Source organism: Athalia rosae, chromosome 5 (assembly GCF_917208135.1).
Source record: "Athalia rosae chromosome 5, iyAthRosa1.1, whole genome shotgun sequence".
Taxonomy (NCBI): Eukaryota; Metazoa; Arthropoda; class Insecta; order Hymenoptera; family Athaliidae; genus Athalia; species Athalia rosae.
In genome coordinates, this window is record NC_064030.1 from 16,886,263 (window position 1) to 16,909,283 (window position 23,021).

A 23,021-nucleotide genomic window follows, 5' to 3' on the forward strand; every position below is an offset into this window, starting at 1 on the left:
CTAGATGTAAAAATAATCGAAGGGTAAAAAATCGTCCTTCAAAAACATGTCTGATTTGCCTTCGATTTTTGTGAAAAATCTCATTTATTTATTGTGTTTAATTTTTGTTTTTTTGATTTCTTTCATCGGTACGTACCAATTGCGAAGACTACAAACTTTCGGTTCTACATTTTTCACCTTGGGACGTCTGCCGATTCAAGCATCGAACGCATCTGTTAGGAAGAAATTAGAGTTTGGAGAATTAAAATCTTGATCGCATGTGGAAAGTATAGAATATGGAGTACCTACTTCCAGAACATTCTGCCTCCTACGCCGCCGCCCTTGCTGCTCAAGCGCCATCGGGCCGCAAGTAAAATTTACGTTTTACTCTGTGCAGCCACGAAAAAATAGGTAATGGTAATGAACCTTCGTTAGATCATTGCTGTATTTTATCATATCATCATCGTCATTCTACGAGTGGCCCTAAAACAGATATGAACTTTTATTGAAGTACATGATATTTCGTCAGGTCGTACGGTTTAGTACGGGATTCCATCGCCAGGTCGATGACGGGGCGGTAAACCAAAAAATCAAAACGAAAATAAAAAAAAGGTGCCGACAAAATTTCAAGCTAAAGATTTTCCCTAAAAAGCACCTAATTTTCATCGTACGATTTTAGCGAAAAATGATTTTACCCTGGCCAAAATCTCGTCAAAGTTTCGTCGAGCGAGGTGAGCAGAGGCGCGGGTCGGGTGTAAAAGGGTGAAAAAAAGGAGAGGAGATGAAGAAAAAGGGAGCAAAAGGTCGCTGGACGGAGTAGCCAAAAAGGAGAGCTGCAGTATCCAGTACCGATGTTGGTCTACCAATGATCGATGTACCTCGTCTCCATCGACGACTACTACGGTTTGATGGTTGATAAGCCAGGCGTATTGATTAAACGGCAAAGCGAGCAAAAAAATGTCACTCCACAAAGCTTCCTGTCGTACCAATCGAGCAGTTCATGCGGATAGACGATGCGTTCTGTCTGCTGGGTCACAACCGCTGTTGGAATTATTTTAAAATAATACCGAGTAACGTTCATTAGAGTATAGGAACTAGGTAGGAAAAAGCCAAACAAAACCATCCTCCCACCGTGTCTCGGAGAATTGTTAGCAAACGTGAACCGTTCGAACGAACCTCAGTCGGCAGGCGCAGCCAGCCAGAAGTGGATCGTAAAGTCTAGTCCATGTCTTTGGTGTATTTCAGTACGCAACGCGTTCTCTTTATGCTATATTATAACTCCGGGTGTCACATCGATCCGTTGACGCTATGTGGTGCAGTTTTTAAGGAACTATTTTAATCGGGAAAATCTCCTGCGATTAACGTCCGGTTGTGTTACCTCATATTCCCCCAGTTTTGTCCCTTTTTTTTCCATCTTCCTTTCCCTTTCTCTCTCTCTCTCTCGAAAGGATAACACGTGACACGGTATTACCCCTGGAAGAAAAAAAGGAAAAAAAAAAAAACATATTAACGATTCGACACGATGTACACATATGTATAATTATAGGATTGAATCGATCGAGAGACTAAACAGATAAATAAATCGGCGACAACAAAGGATAAATATAAAATCCATCGATTAATGTTAACGAAGAAGAATATTTGAATTATAAGGAACGAATATGCAGGACAACGATCATACCTCGGATGCGGTGCTACTCAACACATTTGTTATACGTAAAAAAAGGTGCAAGGTTTACTTTCATCGTGGTACGCTCATATGGGAAACAGAACGAGCTCCGTACAGTGAGTCATGACAATATATGTATATCCACCCGTGCATACCCGTACACGTATTTTTCGTGACGAAATTTGAAAGGAAAAATAAAGGAGACCCTGTCCTCTTACAGGTGAAATTGAAATTTGAATGGAACCTGTTTTTCTTTGTAGTTTTATCGTGATTTTTCACCATGGCATTACGCAGACACCTGTGCGGCCGCGATAAAATTTAAAGAAAAACACACCGCTCCAGAGACGTGTCGAAGCCACACGCACGCGATAATATATTTTCGTCAATTCATTTTCATTGAAATCAATTTACGGTCGACGCGGATGCGATTCGGCCACAGGGCTAACGACGATTATATTTTATCGCTCGTGTGTTTCATTCATCTGCTTGTTTTCTTCCTTCAATCGAAGCAACGGCTGCTGTAGGTACGAAAAAATTAATCAATTTTAGTTGGCTAAAAATAAAGAAAAAAACTTAATTCCAGTCGTTTAATGTGAAAATGATTGATGGAATTCTTATCCGATCGACGTGATTGTATAGTTGTCTCGTAATTGAAAAAAAAAAAAAAAATGAAAATTTCAAAAGGATAAAAATGAACAGACGAAAAAGAAACCACTTGGCGAGTATTTTTTTTTGATCGTGTATCTGATTAAAATCTTGATACCGATAAAATAAAATTGTCAGTGTAGCGATAAAAATAATGAGAATTATCTTACGATGTCTTTTTTCACGGAATTTGAATAATATATGTGATGGAAATACGTCATGTGTGTTTTCCACCACTTGTTATTCAATTATTTGAAAGAGTCGGTGATTTTTCATAGCGCAGACAAGAGTTACGCTAAATTCATGTCTCGTTTTACTCGCAGCTTGCCGATATTTTGTTGTTCGAAAAAAAAATGTATAAATAAAATAAGTAAATTCTCAAGGTTAATGTTCAACATACGGAGAAACAAACTTGATCGGCCGCGAGGTTGTTAAAAAGGAAAAAAAGACCTCGGCATAAGCTCGTTTAACGTATACGTACATGTATAATATACATAAACTTCCTACATAATAATAATTTATTATGGTTGTTTCTTCATATACTTGAAATATAAATTGACTATAATTTCAACGGAGTCGTTTTCGGATAACAATACCGGCCACACGCGGTAGCTTCTTCCGAATAAATAATCGCAACGAAAAGAAGAAAAAAAAAAAAATGTCTTCCAAATTACATCTTCAGAAATTTATACTCATCGGGATCGATGGAAGGTAGATTACTTCGTTAACGTGAATTCTATAAAGGAATAATCGATTTTTCTCCTCACGTGAAATGCAAACCCTATTCCTGACTGACTGAGTTTCTGAGTGAGTTGATTTATTTTTTGTTCGACTCGTTCGAAGAGAAAAGCCAAAAAATTCTACTCCGAAGTAAATGGAAGGAAAAATTATGTTTTCCCCGCACTTTCTCATCGGCTTCTCAATTTATTTATTTTTGTTTGCGTCGATAAAAAAAATGAAAAAAAAAACGAGGAAAAAAGATTCGCCTCGATTTTCGACGAGTTCGAGGCAAATGAGTGGTCGATTTTTGGAGGAAAAAATTTTCAAGGATCTTCGCACGATCCAAGACTGGATAGGTTTTAACGTTAACCCACATATACATATTTAGGTATAGAGCGATCGGCGACGAAACGATATTCTCATTTCACCTTGTGTTTTTGATATCGTGTATATCCATATGCACAGAAACCGTACAATATTAACGCAATATTTTATCCAATATCACGGTATACCGAGTACAGCTATACTCGCGTACCTTACGCAAGAGAAATGAGGATGGAAAATATTCGTGGACAATATTATAATAACGCATACGATGATACTTATATAGCGTAGGTATATTATGTACACTTCGTAATTATAGCAATCACAGTTACTTACGACCTCACCTTATACGTTTCTACCTGTACCCCATATACCTCTCTATATTGTACGTCATGTAGTAGTTGGACCGTGTACAAAATACAGTACGTCGCAATAACGGTACGATTTTGATTTTCTTTTTCCTTTTGCTAATTTCTTTTATCGCTCAATTCGATTAGGGGCACGTTCAGTCCATCTGTACACGCGTACGTAAACTTTTCTAATTTCTATCGCGTATGGCGACATTTGGAAGTAAAATTCTAATCATCCAAAAATTACCAATACCGAGGGGGATAACTCGCATAATTGCGCCATTATTCTTTCATTTTTTCTACTCCTATGCACTCAACGTAGAAAAATTATACATTCTATGTATAAGATATACATAAGTACGTACATAAGGATAGATTTATCGCTCACTGTATATCTTTGCTAGCAATTTTTCTGACGTCAGAATTGTTACAAACAATTTTTTTCCTTCGCTTTTACGCTTTTATTTCATTCGACTATTTCACTCGATTCCTTCCAGTGGGAAGTAAAAAGAAAATCAACGATCATACATCGCCGATTAGACCGGCGTATCGTTTTTTATATTATTCTTATTTTTTTTTTTTATATAGGTCGCACGAGCGCAATTTACGATAATATACGCGATGCACACGGTACATAGGAAATAACGATTGTATCGATCGCGATTGCGATGTACCGTAATTCGCTCTTTATTCTCCTAATAGCCTATTTTCTATTCTCCGTTTCTTATCATTTTTATTTGCGTTCGGTCGGTTTTCATTTTCCCTTCCTAATGCGCTATAGGCGAACACGATGCTTCGGTTTGATAATATTGCGGTTTAAGTGCGCGCTAATAATATATCGTACAGTGCGGGTACATGTACTCCGAGTATTATTCTCGTAACAATGAGAATTATATATTTTTTTCTCTTTTATTTTCCGCCCGAGCACCTGCGCCGACTCGTATGCACCGTTGCACGTCGCGATGTAGATTGGATATCCGCGGACGCGATACGCCGCAGAGAAACCCGGATTGATAAATAGACGGACGGAGTAAAAAATGGGGGGAGAAAAAAGAAAATGGGGAAAATAATGGGCGTCGATCAATTGTGTTGCGCGGAAAATATATATATCGGATAATTCGAAAGCGCATTATATACGTCAGGGCGGTGCAGCGGCGCGAGGTATACGTCCAATTAATGAAAAGGTATTATCGCTCAGCGGTAGCAAAAAAAAAAGAAGAAAAGGAGTAATTACGGACAAAAGAATGAGCGATAATTTTATGCGCGCAAGATTTTGTAATTACAAATAATAAACCCGACGTCGGTGGTGCGCTTTCGATGCCAGTGAAAGTATATTAATATAATATATTAATTCAAGCGCGTTGAGAAGTACAATTATAATGTTATAAATCGTATAGAAAAGATATATATACATATTTCAAAATTATTCGTAAGATTTGTTTCAAGGATTTTTATGTAATTAGGATACCGTAAAGTTCACTAGGTTTTCAATACGTTATCTACCTGTTATTATAATTGAGTGCGTTCGAATATGAATAAAATAATAACGATCGGGTACCAATAATTAATTCCGAAATAATTATACGATCACCTTGAATTTTGATATAGCGATGCATCTTTTGGAGAGGAAAAAATATTAATGAATTTTAATATATTGGTAAGAATTTCATGCATATTCATATATTATATTTCAAAATTGGAAAACCCGCTTGATTCGTACGTCCGGTTGTCCTCCGTAACGTTTTTCGGTTTTTCTTTTTATATTGGTAATGTTATCGTTTAATTATTTGAAAAAAAAAAAAAATTTTATCTTACCATAACTGACTAATTACTCGCGTAATTGTTACACTAAAACTCGTCAATGTGCCGAATAAGTAAAAAAAAAACAAAAAAACAAAAACTTTGAGAAAAATCGGAGAATAAATGAATGAAAATAATGAAATCACATTAATTAGTATCTAATGTATATGAATTAATCAAATTTTCTGAGTTTAAATAATTGGAATAATTACGAGATAAAATTATTATTATTATTTAACCGGTGGTGTACCGATAGCGATATTTACGCGGTTTACGGAAGTAACGAGAGAAATGAGAAAAGGAAGGAATAAAAAATCGGAATAAATAAACAAAAATAAAACCGCTCATCGCGCATGCAAAAGTCATCGTACCTACGTACATACGTACGTACGAATATATGAGGTCGACCGTATGGAAGTTAGATACACGCGTCTGGAATTTATGAGGAGAAAAAAAAATCTTGAACTTGCAACCGGCCATGCGTCGCGGTTATCGGGATACATATAAATTAATGAAAAGTAGAATATCATGGCTCTGAGCGGCTGAATAAAATTGCGAGGGAGTCTCGCGTGAAATCATCGGCGATATAAATTTTTTTTTTGGTTCAGATTCGTAGGGAGAATAATTTGGATAAAAAAAAAAAAAAAAAAAATCGCTTTCGTCGGACGGGCCTTGCGAAACGTTCGTTGGATCGACGCAGAGTTAGTTTTTATTTTTTTTTTAATCTGCGTTAAGAAAAAAAAATTTAATCAATTTCGCGTACAACAAACGAGTTGACGCAATTAGCGAGGTTTTAAAGATAAAATATCGTACCGTAGGTAAAATGTATATTTGCCTAGTCAACGAGGTCGTATTATATCGATCGTATTGGGTAAATTGGAGCGTTAAATTTGCAGATAAATATATCGCGCGGATATCTAATTGTTTGGTACGAAATTTTTTTTTTTTTTATTCTTTTTTTTTACTCGCGTCCTCGAAATACGCATCCATAATGTGAAACGTGATATCGATCTTATCTCGCAATATGATATTAGTATCTCGCCATTCATCCGGTGCTAATTTATGACCATATTTTTTGTATAGTTTATTATACATATGCGCAAACTTATACTGCAGTTGTTATATTTTGTTGGAAAAAAACGCATTTCATTGAACTAAAAATTAAACGGTAAAGGATTCTTTGTCTCCATTTATTTTTTTCCTTCGACGATAATTAACAATTGTTGAAAATTAATTCTTCGACGACTATTTTATCGACCGTTAGTTGTCGATAAAATTGACTAATTTATCTTAATCTTACCAACAAACTTGAAGAGTTTCTATTGTTATACGCGAGAGGGCGGCACTCGCCTGTTGAATAAATCGCATCGCTGCACTCGCATGCACTTCAAAATTCATTGAGAAGTTCATCGATAAATTGAGGAGCGGCGCTAGTATGTCCGATCCACCTCAATTGGCAAATGGAATAAATAATTTGAAGGAATATTTGAATTTTTTTACAGGTGGTCTGAGAGAACTCTGATAAAATTCCGAAGAAATCGAGATAGAAAATTCAAATGAAGTTTATATTGCAGTAATCTCGTGTATTTGGATTTCCGAAACACGTACCCAATTAGAAAATTAAGCTACGACTGAATACTGGCGAGATATCTCAATTCTTTCGCCCCGTAAAATAATGCGACAAAATGGCGATTGCGCGTGAAATACATTTGAAAACAACCGCGTGACCTCACGCTCCCCAGATCCGCAGTCAATGAGCAGTTTACCGAAGTGTACGATTATTGCTAATTATTATAGTCAATTAACACTTCCTATCGGAGCTCATTTTACAACTTATACATACAAAGATATCGAATCGTACGGAGAACGCGGGGGGGCCGCCGCCTCGGAGTCGTATTTTTATCGCGTTACTTCATTACGCTCGATATTTTTCATTCATTTTTTCATTCGTTCGTACGGATCGAAGAATCAATTACGAGTATCGATCAGGCTAATTGGTTTTCGATATAGTCTAATAACAATTACGAGCGATTTAACGTATAAATATTGATATAGGTACGCTATTATCATTGCAGCGCGTTGGACTTTGCCTCTGACCGACGTATTGGCCGCCCATTACGGTAACGGAGAAGATGAAGAAATATCAATGGGAAATGTGGATGAAAAAGTATTTTCACCGACAAGTTTTACCATACATTACGCCGCCCGGGGTGCGAAAAACAAATGGAGTCATCACACCGTCACCATGAGTCACACAGATTCCAGGCAAGTCGGATCTTGGGTGAAAACGATTCGTAATTATTTAACAGGTGAGCTATAAATCGCGAGATAAATAAAATAAATTGCACGACAACGAAGACGCCTTTTAATCAATTATTCGAATATATATATAAAATTGCAAACAGGCCTGACGAACCGTCCCAGGAAGATAATGTTCTTCGTCAATCCTTTCGGCGGTAAAAAGAGGGGTTTGAAAATCTGGGAGAAGGAAGTTCAACCGCTTTTGACGTTGGCCGGTATAGAAACTAGATCGATGGTAACGGAGAGGGCTGGACACATCAGAGACACCCTGCTGGCCTGTAATTTGGACGACGTCCAGGTAAAATATTTCCAAAAAAATCAGAAATGTGTCTCAGAACGATCGAAAAGCAGAAAATCGAAAACTTGTCGAATTTTCAGGCCGTGGCTTGCGTCGGTGGCGACGGAACCTTTGCGGAAGTATTCAACGGCCTGGTGATGCGAACCGTCAAAGACAAGGACATAGATCCGAACGACCCGGAGATCATCTTACCTCCCCCGAAATTACCGGTCGGCGTTATTCCCAGCGGTAGCACGGACACCGTTGCCTACAGTTTGCACGGTACGATCGACGTACAGACGGCGGTTTTACATATCATTTTCGGTGACACCATAGGCCTCGATTTGTCGTCGGTCCACAGCGAAGAATCGCTGCTACGGTTGTACGCCAGCATGCTCAGTTACGGTTATCTCGGCGACGTGATAAAAGACAGCGAGAAATTCAGGTGGATGGGACCTCAGAGGTACGATTACTCAGGTGAGGAGCGAAGTTTCTTTCCATCGACGTGTTTCGCGAGTCGATGCAAATTTAAAAGGAGGAAAATTTCGCGCGCCTTTTTCAGGTTTTAAAAAAATAATCGCCAACAAGGGCTACGAGGGAGAGATAAAGCTGTTGTCGGATCCTTGTCATCCGGCCTCGAGCACGAAGTGCACGGAAAATTGCACGAGGTGCATAGAACACACGAGAAACAACGACTGCGACAAGGAGATAGCCAGTGAGTATAACGATTGACGACGATTGTTTTGAAAAAAGGAGTGAAGAAAAAATAATTTTTGTTAATTTCATGGATAAATTTCAGGGTGGCTGACTGTACGGGGTAAATTTTTTATGGTTAACGGCGCCAACGTGTCCTGCGCTTGCGACAGGAGCCCCATGGGTTTCAGTCCTCATTGTCACGTGGGCGACGGTTGCGTCGATTTGATATTGATACGTCACACGTCGTTTTTCAATAATATCAGGGTACTTTTGAGGCTGAGTAGCAAGAATAAGAATTTGGTGAGTTCGCTCGATCCGATTTCTTGAGCGTTGAATAAAACCGAGATAATCGCTTGTCGAAGTGATTAATTGGAAATTTTTCGAAACTTACCCAGTACGACCTGCCGTTCGTCGAAGTCTACAGAGCCAGGGAATTCACATTCCAACCCCTTCCGTCTGTGATAAATATTCCATCCGATACCGCGGATCAGATAAATCGGAGTAACGGATCGGCCAGATCGTCACTGCCCCGAGGTAACAGCGTCTGGAATTGCGACGGTGAAGTTATAGGGGATTCGAGAGTGAAAATCAGGTGATACAAATATTCCTTATTATCGAAAAATTCACATCTATAGATTTGAACTTTTATAAAACTGTTTTCATTCTCGTTCTTTTTTTCTTTCTCTACTTTTTTCAGGGTACATTGCCAGTTACTGAAAGTTTACACGAGGCGATCTCAGGACATGATAGAAGATACGTCATGTTTTTGCTGAATTATTCCCAGTATTTCCAGTATTTTACCAAGCAACAATAACAACAAAAAAAAAAAACAACAAGTACATGCAACTTCAATTTTCGTTTTTCGCATGGAAACTTGCGATATCCGTATATACATATTAACGAAATGAAAAAAAAATAGCAATTAAATATTGTCTCATGGACATCGAAAGAAAAAAGACGACACAAAAAAAAAAAAAAAAACGAAATAATCATTTAGTTCCTTCGACTTGCCCACATGCAGATATTAGAATAACATGTATCTATTGTTTTCTTATTTCGAAATATTTTCAAAACGTGATCATTTATCTTGTGTTCTATGTTTTTTTTTTTTTTTCTTTTTCTTTTGGCGATTTTTCTACGTTAACGATAAAAAAAAAAAAAAAAAAAAAATTCCGCGCGAATCGCGTTAATCGGACGTGTGATCATTATATTCCTATAATTATGAGGTGATACATGTATGCAATATTAATATTTTTCGCAACGATAGCATATATATATAAAAAGGAAAAAAACATTTTTTAAAATAAACGAAACGTAAAACCGCTTAATAAATTTTACTTAGTTAGATTTTAAATACTCTGAAGTGATAATTATGAAAATTTAATTTAAACAAATGGTGATGAAAAGTTTACATGATTTTTTATTTTATTTTTTTTTCGTTTTATAATTCTGCCTGTTATTTGATACGGTAACGCACGTGACCTATGGTATCAAATTGTATGATACCACCTGCCTTACACGTTAAAGGGAAAAAAGAGAAAAAAATTAATCAGTATACGTTGACCGTTCTTATTATTGTTATAATTTTAATTATTATTATTATTGTTGTTGTTATTTTATTAATGTCATTAAGAAATGAGGAAAAAAAAATTCTCGAAAAAAATCTGTACTTGAAATTTTGGTATTCTTTGCGCGATTTCCGTTTATGATCGTTCTCCTTTTTTTTTTTTCTGAAATCGAAAATATCAATTTCATTCCACTACAGTTAATGTAGGCCTAGGTGTGCAAAAAAAACTTATCGAAAGATAAAGAAATAAAATAAATTAATGAATAGATGAAAATAAAACAAATTCAATGAATGAATAATTTTTAGACGCTCGCGATCATATGACCTAACGGACGCTTCAATAATAATTAGTATCTAAAATATTTGACTATTTTATTTTTGTCATTTGAATGATTAATTTATATCAACTAATCGATAGTGTGATGATGATGCGATGTCGATAAAATAAATAATAATGATATTAACAATAATATAATATAAAATAGATAATTTAATCATTCATAATATATTATAATAGGTGGATCGAATTGGATGCATTTGAAATGGGATTAAGTTTTTGATTGTTTTCCTTAAGTTTCAGTTTTTTGTTCTTTCAAACTTTAATTTATTGTGACTAATTAATGATTTTATACTTGATCAGATCGATTCGACAATATTATTGTAATCTTCAATTATCATTACTATTATACTGCAATCAATTAAGTTTGAAAAAGAAATCGATGATATACAGGGTGATTTTAAAGGGATTGATGTAATAAGACTATACAATACGCGAATGAAATTATCTAATTATAAAAAAAAAAAACAAAAAAAAATCCCTCACGAGTGAAAATTAATAAGTATCTAATGATACGCGATATAATATCCTATATAATGTACATCTAAAATATATCTATATTTTAATATTTAACTTGTTTTGATATAAATTCAAATAATCGAGCTGTGCAATTGCAACGTAAATATATCGTTGCGATTATAAATTCTTTTCAATTTTTTTTTTTTTTCTTTCCTTTTATAAAATCATAATCCAAACGTCGATTTTGATTCGTACACTATATACTTTCTTTTATCACCTCTCTATCTACCCGTCAGCTTTTTGGAGCGAACAAATTATTCAAACACCAGGCTATAAAATTTTTTAAAAACGATTCTAATTTTTATTTTACTATAGGCATAAACGCGAACATATCAATCATATACCCACATACGTATATCTATAATAATACATGCATAAAAACGCTTGAAAGAGAAGAACATAAGAAAATTCTGTCATAATATTCGTAATTAATTAATGGATTCTGATTATTATTATCATTGTCATTGCTGTGATTAAATATTCAAGCCTACATAGAACAATGAATCATAATAGTCAAGCGGCAAACAAAAAGCATGAAATAATAAAACGGCAAGAAAAAAAAAAGTATACATAGAGAAATATAGAAGAAAATTAAACGGTGCACGTGTAGGTATATCATAACTGTAATAAATAGTGTAGATACAATCGGTGATAGGAAAATGAAAGAAAGAAAGAAATAAAGAAAAGGAAAAGAAGAAAAATGAAATTTGCAAAATAAAGAAAAGCGAGATGAAATAAAGAACTCATGAATTCATAAAATTATTTGTTATCATATTTTATCTTCTTAGGTGTGAACAATTGGTGCAAAATATGAAAAAAATAAACAAACAAAAATAACGAATCGACAGATAAAAGAAAAAGACAAATTAGATGAAATATATGAATATTATAAAAAAAAATTCCAACGCATTCTTTAATTTTTACTTGTTACCCGATCCCAAAAATTAGTTTCAATGAAAAAAAGGGAACGAATTTTCTACAAGGAAAAAAAAACAAACCGAAAAAAAAACGCCGGACAACTTTAACTTTTGCATTTTTGATTACCTACATTATACCCCCCTTGTAATTGGTAATGAATACGGGAGAAAAAAAAATTCTCAAAGTCGCGAGAAGGTCACTCAGAGGTCAGTGAGCTCGAGTTAATCGAGTGGAGGTTGTTCCATAATTCTGGGGGTGGATCGGAGGAAACTAAATTTTTAATCATCTCGAATGATTTCTGTTTCATATGTATACCCATGTATATCTAATATGTGGGGACGTAAATGTGTGCGGATATTTTACAGAGCGCCGGCGCTTTTCTCGCGCCCTTCAAGCGCCCTCTGTAAATTTCATCCCCCGCAGTTTCCACCCCCCAACGAATAAACGGGGGTTGAAAATCGTCCGGTGAAATCCATCGGGGTATTATACATTGTGTCGTAGTTCCCTCTGGTGAGTTTTGAAAAAGCACAATTTTACAGTAGATTTTAACACGTTTAACTGCACAATACGGTACGTAACAGACGAAAAAGAAAGAACGGAGAAAAAAGGGAGGAAAAAATAGTCTGATAAATAAATTGGATAATGAGATAAAGAGAAAAAAATAACAATTGGTCCAATTATCAGTGTCGATTCGGAGACTGAAACCCTGGGGCTTTGTACACCGCATAACGTCATTCATTAGTTCCTTCACTCGCGATTCGGTCGGTCGAAAAGCTAAGAGAGAAAAAAACGTTAGAATTATACCTCGGAGATTCTTCGAATAATTCGTCGTTCAAACGAATAGAATACAATAATTCTTCCAATGTCCTTCTTTCGTTAGATTTTTTTCCTACTGGTTGAAAAATTTCTTTGTCTTTCTTCGATTGACGGGCTGTTTTTGTTATATTTATTTTTTCTCTTGGTCTCGTTTTTCGGTTTTAAAAGAAAATTGAATCGAGATAATTTTGTTTTGTTCTCGTCGAGGTTTTCGATCGACGTCGAATCCGGTGTCTCTAATGATATAAAAAAAAAAAAAAAAACATATATTTGAACAGACAGAAAAAAAAAATACAATCCTCGCATTTCGTTAAACAACGTAATCATACACGCCGCGCCACCATTACTGGCAGGTGAGTCTATCCAGTTTTTCAAAAAAATTCGTTTTCATCAATCTCGCACGTTCTCGATATTGGAATATCCGTGCGTATCCCGTCTGTCTTGATATCACTTTGTGTCAAGTCAAGGTCGTTAAGCTCCAGCTTGTACACAAAGTACCTGGTAGTAGAAGTAAAGATCGATAGACAAATGCTTTACACGTTACATACACTCTGGTGCTAATAATCGGCGTTTTTCTTTTTCCCAAATTTTCATTTTTTTTATCCTCTTTTCCTGTCTCCAAATTTCGCCCTCCTCGTGTCTGAAAACATCGCGAGGGCGCCGTTTGGATTCAAGAAAAAAAAAAGAGAAAATTTTTTCTGCCATCGGAAAAATAAAAACGATAATAAAAATTCAGTTTCTTTCATTCGGCTTTGTTTGTAACGATATCGCAACGATATTATGCAGCAAGATCACGCTGCAAGTTTACTTTATATACCTACGTATGTAATCGTAGTAAATTATTTCTATTTACTCGTAAATGGTTCATAATATTTGTCAAAGTATATTTTTAGATCCTCCCAACTATACGACGAAAGATTTCTCGTCGTCGTTACGATAATACAGATCAGGAGAGCAATCGTCGATTTAAGAATATTGAAAAATTAAACAAAACGATTCCAAAATCATATATGCGATTTGGATAAACTTCGAGAGAACTTTTGCTTTTCTCTCTCACACAATTTGAATTATAATACAGTTGTATTATTTGTTTTTTGTCTTCAAATAATTAAGAACAAAGATTATAATCCAGCCTTGATGATGATAATGACATTAGTGAAAAAAAACAACGCTGATAAGAGAATCGAATGAAATAATTGCTGATATTTAATTAATGAGAGATTAAGTCGATTGATTGTCGAGAGCGATTGATGGGCTTTGTTTTCGTTGGTTTGAGGCCGAAGGAATTAAAGCTGCGCATTAAAAAAGCTCGAGCAATCGAGGACGGGGTGTGATGTAAGCAGAAACATCTCAACCAACAATTGAGTGAAAATATTTCATTTTTACTCAACTCTCGTTTTTCGCTTTTGTAATATTGGAAAACAAATGCAAAACCTGACGAGTGTATGACGAGACCTACGGGGGATCGATCAGTAAATCGAAGAAAAAAACGTTTCTTACGACATTATTGCTCGTTCTCACTCGTCGTCCAATTAATATTATTAAATTGATTGCCCGAGGACGTCGTAATGGTATTTTCAAAGATTCGAATCGGCAAAATTACAGCTTGTGCTGCAGATCTTCGGAGCCACAAGGACGCGTTTCTTTCTCGCTTCCGTAATTTTATTTTTTTTTTTTCTACAAAACCGTTTTTTTTTTTTTTTCTGTTATGTTTTATTTTTTTCCAAAAGATCTGACGTAATCGAATGTGCCGAGCCTCCTCAATTATACCGTACACGTACGTACATACGTATATTATACGTCTATAGCTGCGATTCTATTGTTACGTTATATCGGTGGCTATTAATTCCATTCAACCGGTATAATTTAGATAAAGAAAGACGAAAAAAAACAACAAAAAAAACGATAGGATGACGCATAGATCATGATCATCGTTATAAGTGCAGTATTGATGATAACATGTTGTTTGTACCATAAATAGAAAGAATAATGGTGATAATATTAATTTATAATCTCTGCACTGCAATATTGTTTTCCGGTAAAACATACGGACATACGTATATGAATGTGTATTTTTTTTTCTTTCTGTTTTTTCTCTTCGTGTTTCTTTCATCTTCAGTTCTCCGCCATTTTGTTATTTTATTAAATATTATCACAAAGAAGTTGGAATAAAAGAAGCTTTTTTTCTCTCTTACTTTTCGAATCGTGAAGAGAATAAGGAGATCAAGCCCAAATTATGTACAGGTACATTTACGAGGGAAATGATCGTACTTCGTTTGATAACTGACAAATTTCAAACTCTCGTCGTTGTCTCAATTACGGTCAATATATTTTAAATTGTTTCTAAATTGGTTAAACGATTATCATGTACATATACATATTCCGGTATCGTTACAGCTGCATTTATAATATTCAACCTAACTTGACACGTTACATAGACATACGTATACACTGAATAACAAGTACATTGTTATTATTATTATTATAGATTTCTATTTATAAACTTCGATCTCAACAATTCTGGATAAAGAATATTTTCGTTTATTTATAATTCGTATGTGCGATAACGTGTATAAGTGTCGTTACACAATTTTATATGAATTTTTTTTTTTTCTTTCTTAATTAGAACTACGCAGTACAACTCAAATTACGCGGATCGATGGATTAATCAATGATAATTAATTAATCACGTTGATAAGTTATTGTATTAGTTTATTTCTTTCTTGAATTTCTTTCATTTTCTCTTCATATATATATATATATACATATATATACACGCTATTTTCTCTTGCGATTGGTTTCCACGACGTAATAATTAATTACATTGTTCGTATCGTCGTTTCGCGGATTGACGCGTTATCATATTTTCGTGATATTGATAAAGGAATTAAATCGAAAACCCTATCGCGTGTCATATTTTATCCGTTTTTTTAAACTGTACATAATACAGTTAATTATTACGTACGATGTTATCGTCACGGTTCACATATTTGCACATCTTCTCACATTATTTATTTACTCACCTAATTATGTGTGTAGGTTCGTTCTGTTTTCTTTCTCATTTATTTTTTTTTTTTTCTCTCACACTCGATGCGACAAGTTTAATTTACTCATCTACGATTCTGCACATGGATATCGTTTCGAACGTCATCGTAAATTTTTCACAAACCCCGCCCATTTTCCGGTACAAACAATCGTTGTAAAAATGATAATTTTTTTAATCAAAGTGTTTACGTTCTTATCGCTCTATCAACAAACCAATACGCACGTGGATCGTTTGTAATTAAAATCAATCGTTTTACACAACATGATCTTTACTACACGTATACATATACGGATGCATTATATCTATGCTGTAAGAGGTTGTGATCTTTTCTCCTTTATTTCAAATATTTTTTTCATTCCTTTGCGATAAACAATAATGGGTAAATATTGTTCTCGCCTTTTCTCACCCGCATCCCCATTTCATCCCCATTTTTTTTTTTTAACAAATATCGAGGTGTACGGGCACGTCATAATTTCTTTACTTTTTTTCTTTGAGTCATCATCCTCGCAGGGGGTCCGAGATAAAAGAATTTTATCGATTATCAATTTTCACAATGGATTAACATCTCGATTACTCAAGACAATCAACGCGTATCTGATCGCACCTGTTTTTTGTTGTTGTTTTTTTTTTTTTTTCCTTCAAAATTTCGATCTCATTCGACATAATATATTGTACCCGAAATGGCGATTACACCGTCAACTTTCTTATCATGATTATATTATTAGCTATATCGTATATACCATCATTTTTTTCATCTATTCTTCTTTTCTGAATAGAGATAACCGTAAAATTGTGTCAAGGTTTCCCTATACGGCTATGAAAAAAATTTGTAAAATCTGAAATCTAGGTAATATCAACGATTTTTTCACCGATTGTTGTTTATATACCGTATTCCTTAATCGCTAATTATTTCTGACATAACTATACGGTTATGTGTATTAATTAATTTATGCACATGAACTCTTTCGTTTACCAATTGTGCTTTTTTCCCCCCAGCGAATGACTCTAGATGGACGAATAATTTTGTTCTTTTCCATTTGCATATCGGTTGTGAGTTCGACGGTTGAAAAAAATAATCAAAATCTTGATCGTATATCGGTATTATAACGGGGGACTGAATAAATTTCAATAACAAACAGGAGTACGTATTGTAGTAAACCATACGGAATAAGATTACGTATATAACTAACAAAAAGCGAAGATGATTTTTTTATTTATTTTAAATTTTTTACGTAATATTTTACACCGACAGAAATGGGCATCCAAGGCGAACTTCTATCGGCGTAAATAATATTTGAACTGCAGACTATTGTGGCTGCACTACCCGGAAGGCTAGCTTTTCAAAATCATTCGAATTTCATTGCAGAGCGCGCGCTTGCGTGTAAAGAATTTTTCGAATTTTCGATGCGTTCGGCTGACAATGAAATAAATTGAAATTAAAATCAACGCGTACACGGGTCTTGGGTGGTTGAAAAAAAATGAGGTAAAATAATCCAACGTAAAACGCATTATTTTATAAAATCTTATCGTAGTTGTTATTGTAATCACTCATTGTATGTACCCTAGAATCATCTGGTTCACCGCCGAGTTTCCCGCCGCGTCACGTCGCAGCGGAATACATAATTACAGAAAAATAATTTAATTAACAAACGAAATGAAGCGAATGAAAGAGAGAGCGAAAAGGAGCAACTTATAGCTCTGAGAAAATTGAAACGTGAAGTTGAAGTACATAAAAACGCAGTGGGTTTTATGTACGTTACTGTAACAGCGTATTATACGGAGGCGAGCGAGGTGACCGACTCAGAAAACCACGTGAAGGTTCGGTGCTGTTCACGTGATCATCGCATGCCTTGATCATCGACCGTTTTTGCCCCCCACCACATGAAAGGAGAGTAAAAAAGATTCTTATATATATATAAAATGAAAAAAGAACCAGATCCAGCTCCAGCTACAGCGGAACCGGCGCGATTGTTTTTTCGTACATGTGTGCACTGACACGTGTGCATTTTTTAATAAACCAAAAACACTTAGCCCACGCGCTTTTTCGCACACATTCTTCCGCGTCTGTATTCGAATTCCCTCTCTCGCGTTCTCTCTATTTCACACGGATGCATTCATGAGCTTATGTTAATAATTGCTGCAGTCGATATTGTTTCCGACTCACTTTTGCGCATTCGAAATTATTCTAAACTACAGGACTTTGGGTCGAGATCAAACTCACCAGATGTACATTATTATCGTATACGCATACGTGCGTTATTTTATCTTATTTTACTTCATTTATTTATTCCTAAAATAATTATTATTATCCCACGTATGTACGTTCGCGAGCGGAACATTCTCTTCGTATGCCAAATAACATTACACTTGTAATTGAACGAAAGAACTTTGCGAATGTGCGTGAATACCAGTACCCATACATATGCGACGTTACCTTTAGTTTTACTTAATTATATACCTTGTCATTTATTAGATCCATGTACCGAGTTTGAACAGATTCATTTTCTCAGCACACTTTGAATTAAAAGATTTATCGAGCGATTCCAGAGACTCCATATTAATTGAAATAGTACGCCGGCGACTTTTTGACGCTTAGATATTTTACTTTTTTTTTTTTTGGTAGGTTTACCGAAGAGAACTTTCAACAATATTCGATAACCCGGTCATGGATCTCGTTATTTTTTCTCTAATTTTCTAATCACATTCTAATTTTTTTTTTTTTGTTCAAACACAGTCGCATACCTACTCATACGTAAATATTTCTTCAAATCTGGTATTTTCTTTAACAAATATATGTTATAATCTAAAGCAGGTTAACAGTAAATGACGCACTCTTTTCAGCAGAATCAAATAAAATATAAGATAAAAATGCTCGATTTACGTACGTACTGCGGGGCCGATAATGAATGTCATACTATTTAAGTTAGATTTATTTTATTTTTTTACTTATCTTTTCACCAATATAATTACCGATATCATTTCGAATGTAGTTTTATAAATAGTGATATGCTCTCCTTTTATACCAAATAAGTGCAACAATTTAATACGCACACAAAATATAATTTTTTAATCTATTTATATCTTCACGTGATTAAAATAATCTATACGTATATTTTATTTTTTTGTTATTTCTTCTTATTTTACATCCGATTTTCTTTTTATTTTCTTTCTGTTGGACTATTTTTTCATCATACGATCGAGGTCGATTATCAAATATTATGATAATCTACTTTTTTTTCTCAATAATTTCAAGGATCAAAGAATTAGTTTAATTGTACAACGAGAATAAATCGACGTGAAATATTTTTTTTATTGTAGCGTTTTTTTTTTCTATCGAAGAAAAAAAAAATTGTAAGCAATTTTTAATCGCAACAGTTTAGTCGGTATGCTATTCATTATCTCGTATGAACAATTGCCTTGGCCTTTGTCAAGGATAAATTAATACAATTATAATAATTAATGCAGAGAGCATTATACATATGAGCAAGTTCCGGAAGTTTTGTGTACTCGTATGTGAACGAAGAAATTTCAAATAAAAATCAAAAATAAAGTACTTCATGTATTTTTGAAACATACCGCAATTGAGGTACTAAAATTGTAAACTGTTTTTCTGTATTTTTCAATACTTCGTTCTCGAATTTGTGAAATACCTCTTTACAGGTTTTACAATTCGACGAAAGTAACGGAAAATCAGAAAAGAATAAGCTGAAGAAAAATATCCATTTTAAGATACGAGAATAAAGATTGTTTTTTTTTTCTTTTTCTATTAATCGACCATTAATTAGCGTGTGTCTTATTGTAGAAATTCCGGATTATCCTTATGTCTCTTCTTCCTGCAGACAGCTTGACGCTCTTTTCTGTCTAGACTTTATAATTTTTACTAGACGTTCTGCATACTGGAATCTTTCTAGAAACGTGACTCAATATGTGCTATTTTATTTTTTTTTTTATTATTTTTTTTTGGCACGCGTTCCGCTCGTGCACATTTTCTTGGCCGCGATCCGATTAACGGTATAATTCGTTTAGTCATCAATGAATGAACGTACATTTTTCTAGTGGTTGACGATTTTTAATTCATTTTTTTGCCATCGATTTGAGTTTATTAATTCATTTGCCGCATAATCATCTGGATATTAACAAATAAATGCAGACGTTGCCTGTATTAGCCTCGCTGGAGATAACGTCATTTGAACGTACGTGACTAAAAACATGTTAATTATTGTGATCTAAAATTGATGTAAGAGTTTCTTTGATACCCTGTGGTATATGAATTAATTAAAATACAAGGGAGATTATGAATTTCTCTAATTGTTGTCCGGAGGCAGCTGTTGGCGCGGGTTTCTGTTTACGGTAAAATTACAGAAAGATGGTGAAGATAGTGGAAATATATATAGTATACGTAAGGAAAGACAAAACAACCCGCTGTACGATCATCATCGTAGTCCGGGGTCATAGCAGTTAACAGCAATGTTGAACACCGAACGAACACGTGGGACATGAATGCTCTTTTCATCCCCTCTATGAAGTTATTTACAAAATACTATAGATCGCAGAATTTTGAGTAGGGGGGTTGAAGGTATAAGAAGGAAAGGAGGAGACCGCGGGCATTCAGATTGTCAGTAACCAGCGCGGTCGAGTAACGTGCGTCGAGTTTTTTTTTTACTCAATGGTTTTTGGTTTTCATTAAACAAAGAATCAGTTGTGAATAGTTCACTCGAATGTACTCTCTACCGTTTTGTTATAATACAAATTATTATTTCGTTGTTCGAACAGTGTGTTAAGCGTCCCATTGCGACGTTTATTTAATTACGAGTGATTTAATTACGCTGCGAATTATTTGTTCTACACTTGGAACAGAAGGGCGATTTTTAAATCCGATATGCCAATAGAAATGGTTTCTATTCCCACAATGGCTCACTGCGCACATGAACCATTTAGGTATGTTTTTATTCTATCGTTAGAGTAATCAGCATTTCCTGATGATAAGATACTTACTTGACTCCGAAGCGATGAACTCCACAAAGTTTACTCCCGAAGCCCCTCTGCGTATGATCGTGCTGAAAAAGCCAATATAAACCGTTAATCAGTTTTCTTTTTGCCAACAGGGAACCGACGAAATCTGGTACGATGAATAAATTATGTCGTCAAGTGTCCATCGAGAGTCCAGGACTTGCTGGTCGTGATTGCGTCTTCAGTTTCGATGTACCCGTACCGGATGTACCTGCAAATGGTGCTAGAATTAGAGTAGTTTGTGCCGGTGCTTGTTATCGTCCTCGTCGTTCACCGAGCACATCAAGCTTGACATCGCTATCGAGTTCAAGCAGTCTTTTATCCCATGATATTTCACAAGAAGGCGACTTACCGACCACCTTACCTCACTACGGTGTAAGAGATGCGGCGCTCTTCCCGGGTTACGAAGTTGCAGGAACCATAGAATCACTTGGCTCCGATATAACTGAAGACTGCGGATACGCAGTGGGTGACAGAGTTATTTTGTATCCCTATGACGGAGTGCCCAACGGATACGCGGAGTACATGGTAGTCCATGATTTGAAATACCTCATCAAAATACCAGACACAATGGAGCTCAGCGTCGCCGCTATGCTGCCAACCGGAGCCTTGCTTGCAATGAACACAGTTTTTGCTACCCATGAACACGTACAAGCACTCCTTAAAGAACGAGGTGATAACAGCGTATGCAAAATTCTCATCGTTGGTACGGGAGGACTTGCTCTCTGGGCAATGAGGATCGCAGCATACCACTTTAGCAATATGAAAAATAGAGTCACGATTACCATCGCATCATTAAAAGACGACGGTCTCCTGATGGCCAAAGAATTCAAGAGGTTGGTCAAAGATGATATTGAGAATCTTATCTAAAAAACGCTAAGGGTCATTTACCTTATCTCAATGAGACGTGTGCCACTTTATCGAACAACCGATTAGTTGTTATTTATCAGAACTGGTTACAGTTCACTTGAACATTGATTCCTAGTGTGTCGATTTAACTTCCTTCACAAGCTCCCTGTTTTAATCTATTAATCTATTTACCTTCTAATTGCAGTGTTAATGTTGTACAATGGAACGAGGACCTTTATGAGAAGCAGTTGATTGAGCGCACGATGGATGCATGTCAGGGTCTCGTAGACGTTGTAATAGACTTCGGCACAACATCGAGGAGTCTACATCGAAGCCTCCAGTGTCTTGGAAGAGGCGGTGTGGTGTTTGTTATTAGGGAAGTTGCAGATCGTCTTTTGCCCAAATTCAGCAGACGTGCCGAAGAACGACAGCAAAGTATCAAGCCAGTAGATCCTGGTTCATTGGAGCAGCTCCAAGAGCTTGTGCAGCTGGTTTCATCCGGAGAAATCGAACCACCACCTCACACAGTTTACCCAGCAGAAGAGGCTCTCGATGTTGTCCACAAGCTCTGTCATTCAGAAATACAGGGCAGAGCAATCCTTCGTTTCTATCCAACGGATTGAAACCCCGGTCAATGAATCTTCTCGCTTCATGATTATAATCTGCAAAGTTCACATCACATGATTCAAAATTTAACCGTTCCTACAATTACATAATATTTAGTGCCTAATTTTCCTTCACAAGGACACACATTTTGATCAATTTATCTCTTATTCTTTTTTTTCCACAAGTCTTTTCATTTCTTGACGAAACTTCAACCGGAGAAAGAAGTCCTCGTGCATTTATATATTTTAATAATATTCACGTACACATTTTACATCCGTTTTTATGTCGTTGTTAATGCTAATTGCAGTTAAGTTACGGTATACTTATACCTGTGTATCAAGTCATAGTTGATTTCTTTGACCTCGAAAGACTGTCTGATTATTATAAGTTTAACTTTTTTTTCATTTTTTGTTACCATGCATCACATGAATAATGTAAAAAACCTTACAGCGTTTTATAGTGCATAAGGAAATCTATTAGTATTTACCGTCTGTGTTATAATTGTTAAATTTTAAGTATATATGTATATTATCTACTAAGTATATAATATATTTAATAGTAAATATCTTTTCTATCATTTACGGTTATTATT

At 35.3% G+C, this 23,021-nt stretch overlaps 2 protein-coding genes and 1 long non-coding RNA gene across 4 annotated transcripts; 2 read left to right on the forward strand and 1 right to left on the reverse strand.

Moving 5' to 3' along the window:
• Positions 1–36: 36 nt before the first annotated feature.
• On the reverse strand, positions 37–17,648 carry LOC110117075. The gene is made up of 5 exons (XR_002305768.2): positions 15,942–17,648; positions 9,153–9,305; positions 675–1,452; positions 289–462; positions 37–212 (listed from the first exon to the last, which is right to left on the reverse strand). It is a non-coding gene; the product is annotated as an uncharacterized LOC110117075 (long non-coding RNA).
• LOC105687406 (ceramide kinase) lies at positions 1,449–11,857 on the forward strand. The gene is made up of 8 exons (XM_012403053.2): positions 1,449–1,764; positions 7,563–7,796; positions 7,893–8,086; positions 8,167–8,542; positions 8,628–8,780; positions 8,865–9,061; positions 9,157–9,353; positions 9,459–11,857. The coding sequence occupies exons 1-8, from the start codon at positions 1,641–1,643 to the stop codon at positions 9,532–9,534; spliced, it is 1,551 nt and encodes a 516-aa protein (XP_012258476.2). The 5' UTR covers positions 1,449–1,640; the 3' UTR covers positions 9,535–11,857.
• On the forward strand, positions 12,870–23,006 carry LOC105687351. 2 transcript variants are annotated; one of them, XM_020853154.2, is made up of 3 exons: positions 12,870–13,271; positions 21,070–21,810; positions 22,029–23,006. In XM_020853154.2, exons 2-3 carry the CDS (start codon positions 21,092–21,094, stop codon positions 22,444–22,446), a joined length of 1,137 nt encoding a protein of 378 aa, XP_020708813.1. In that variant the 5' UTR covers positions 12,870–13,271; positions 21,070–21,091; the 3' UTR covers positions 22,447–23,006. The 2 variants fall into 2 exon arrangements, with proteins under 2 accessions (XP_020708813.1, XP_012258364.1); XM_012402941.3 differs by lacking the exon at positions 12,870–13,271 and adding an exon at positions 20,565–20,902.
• Positions 23,007–23,021: the final 15 nt, after the last annotated feature.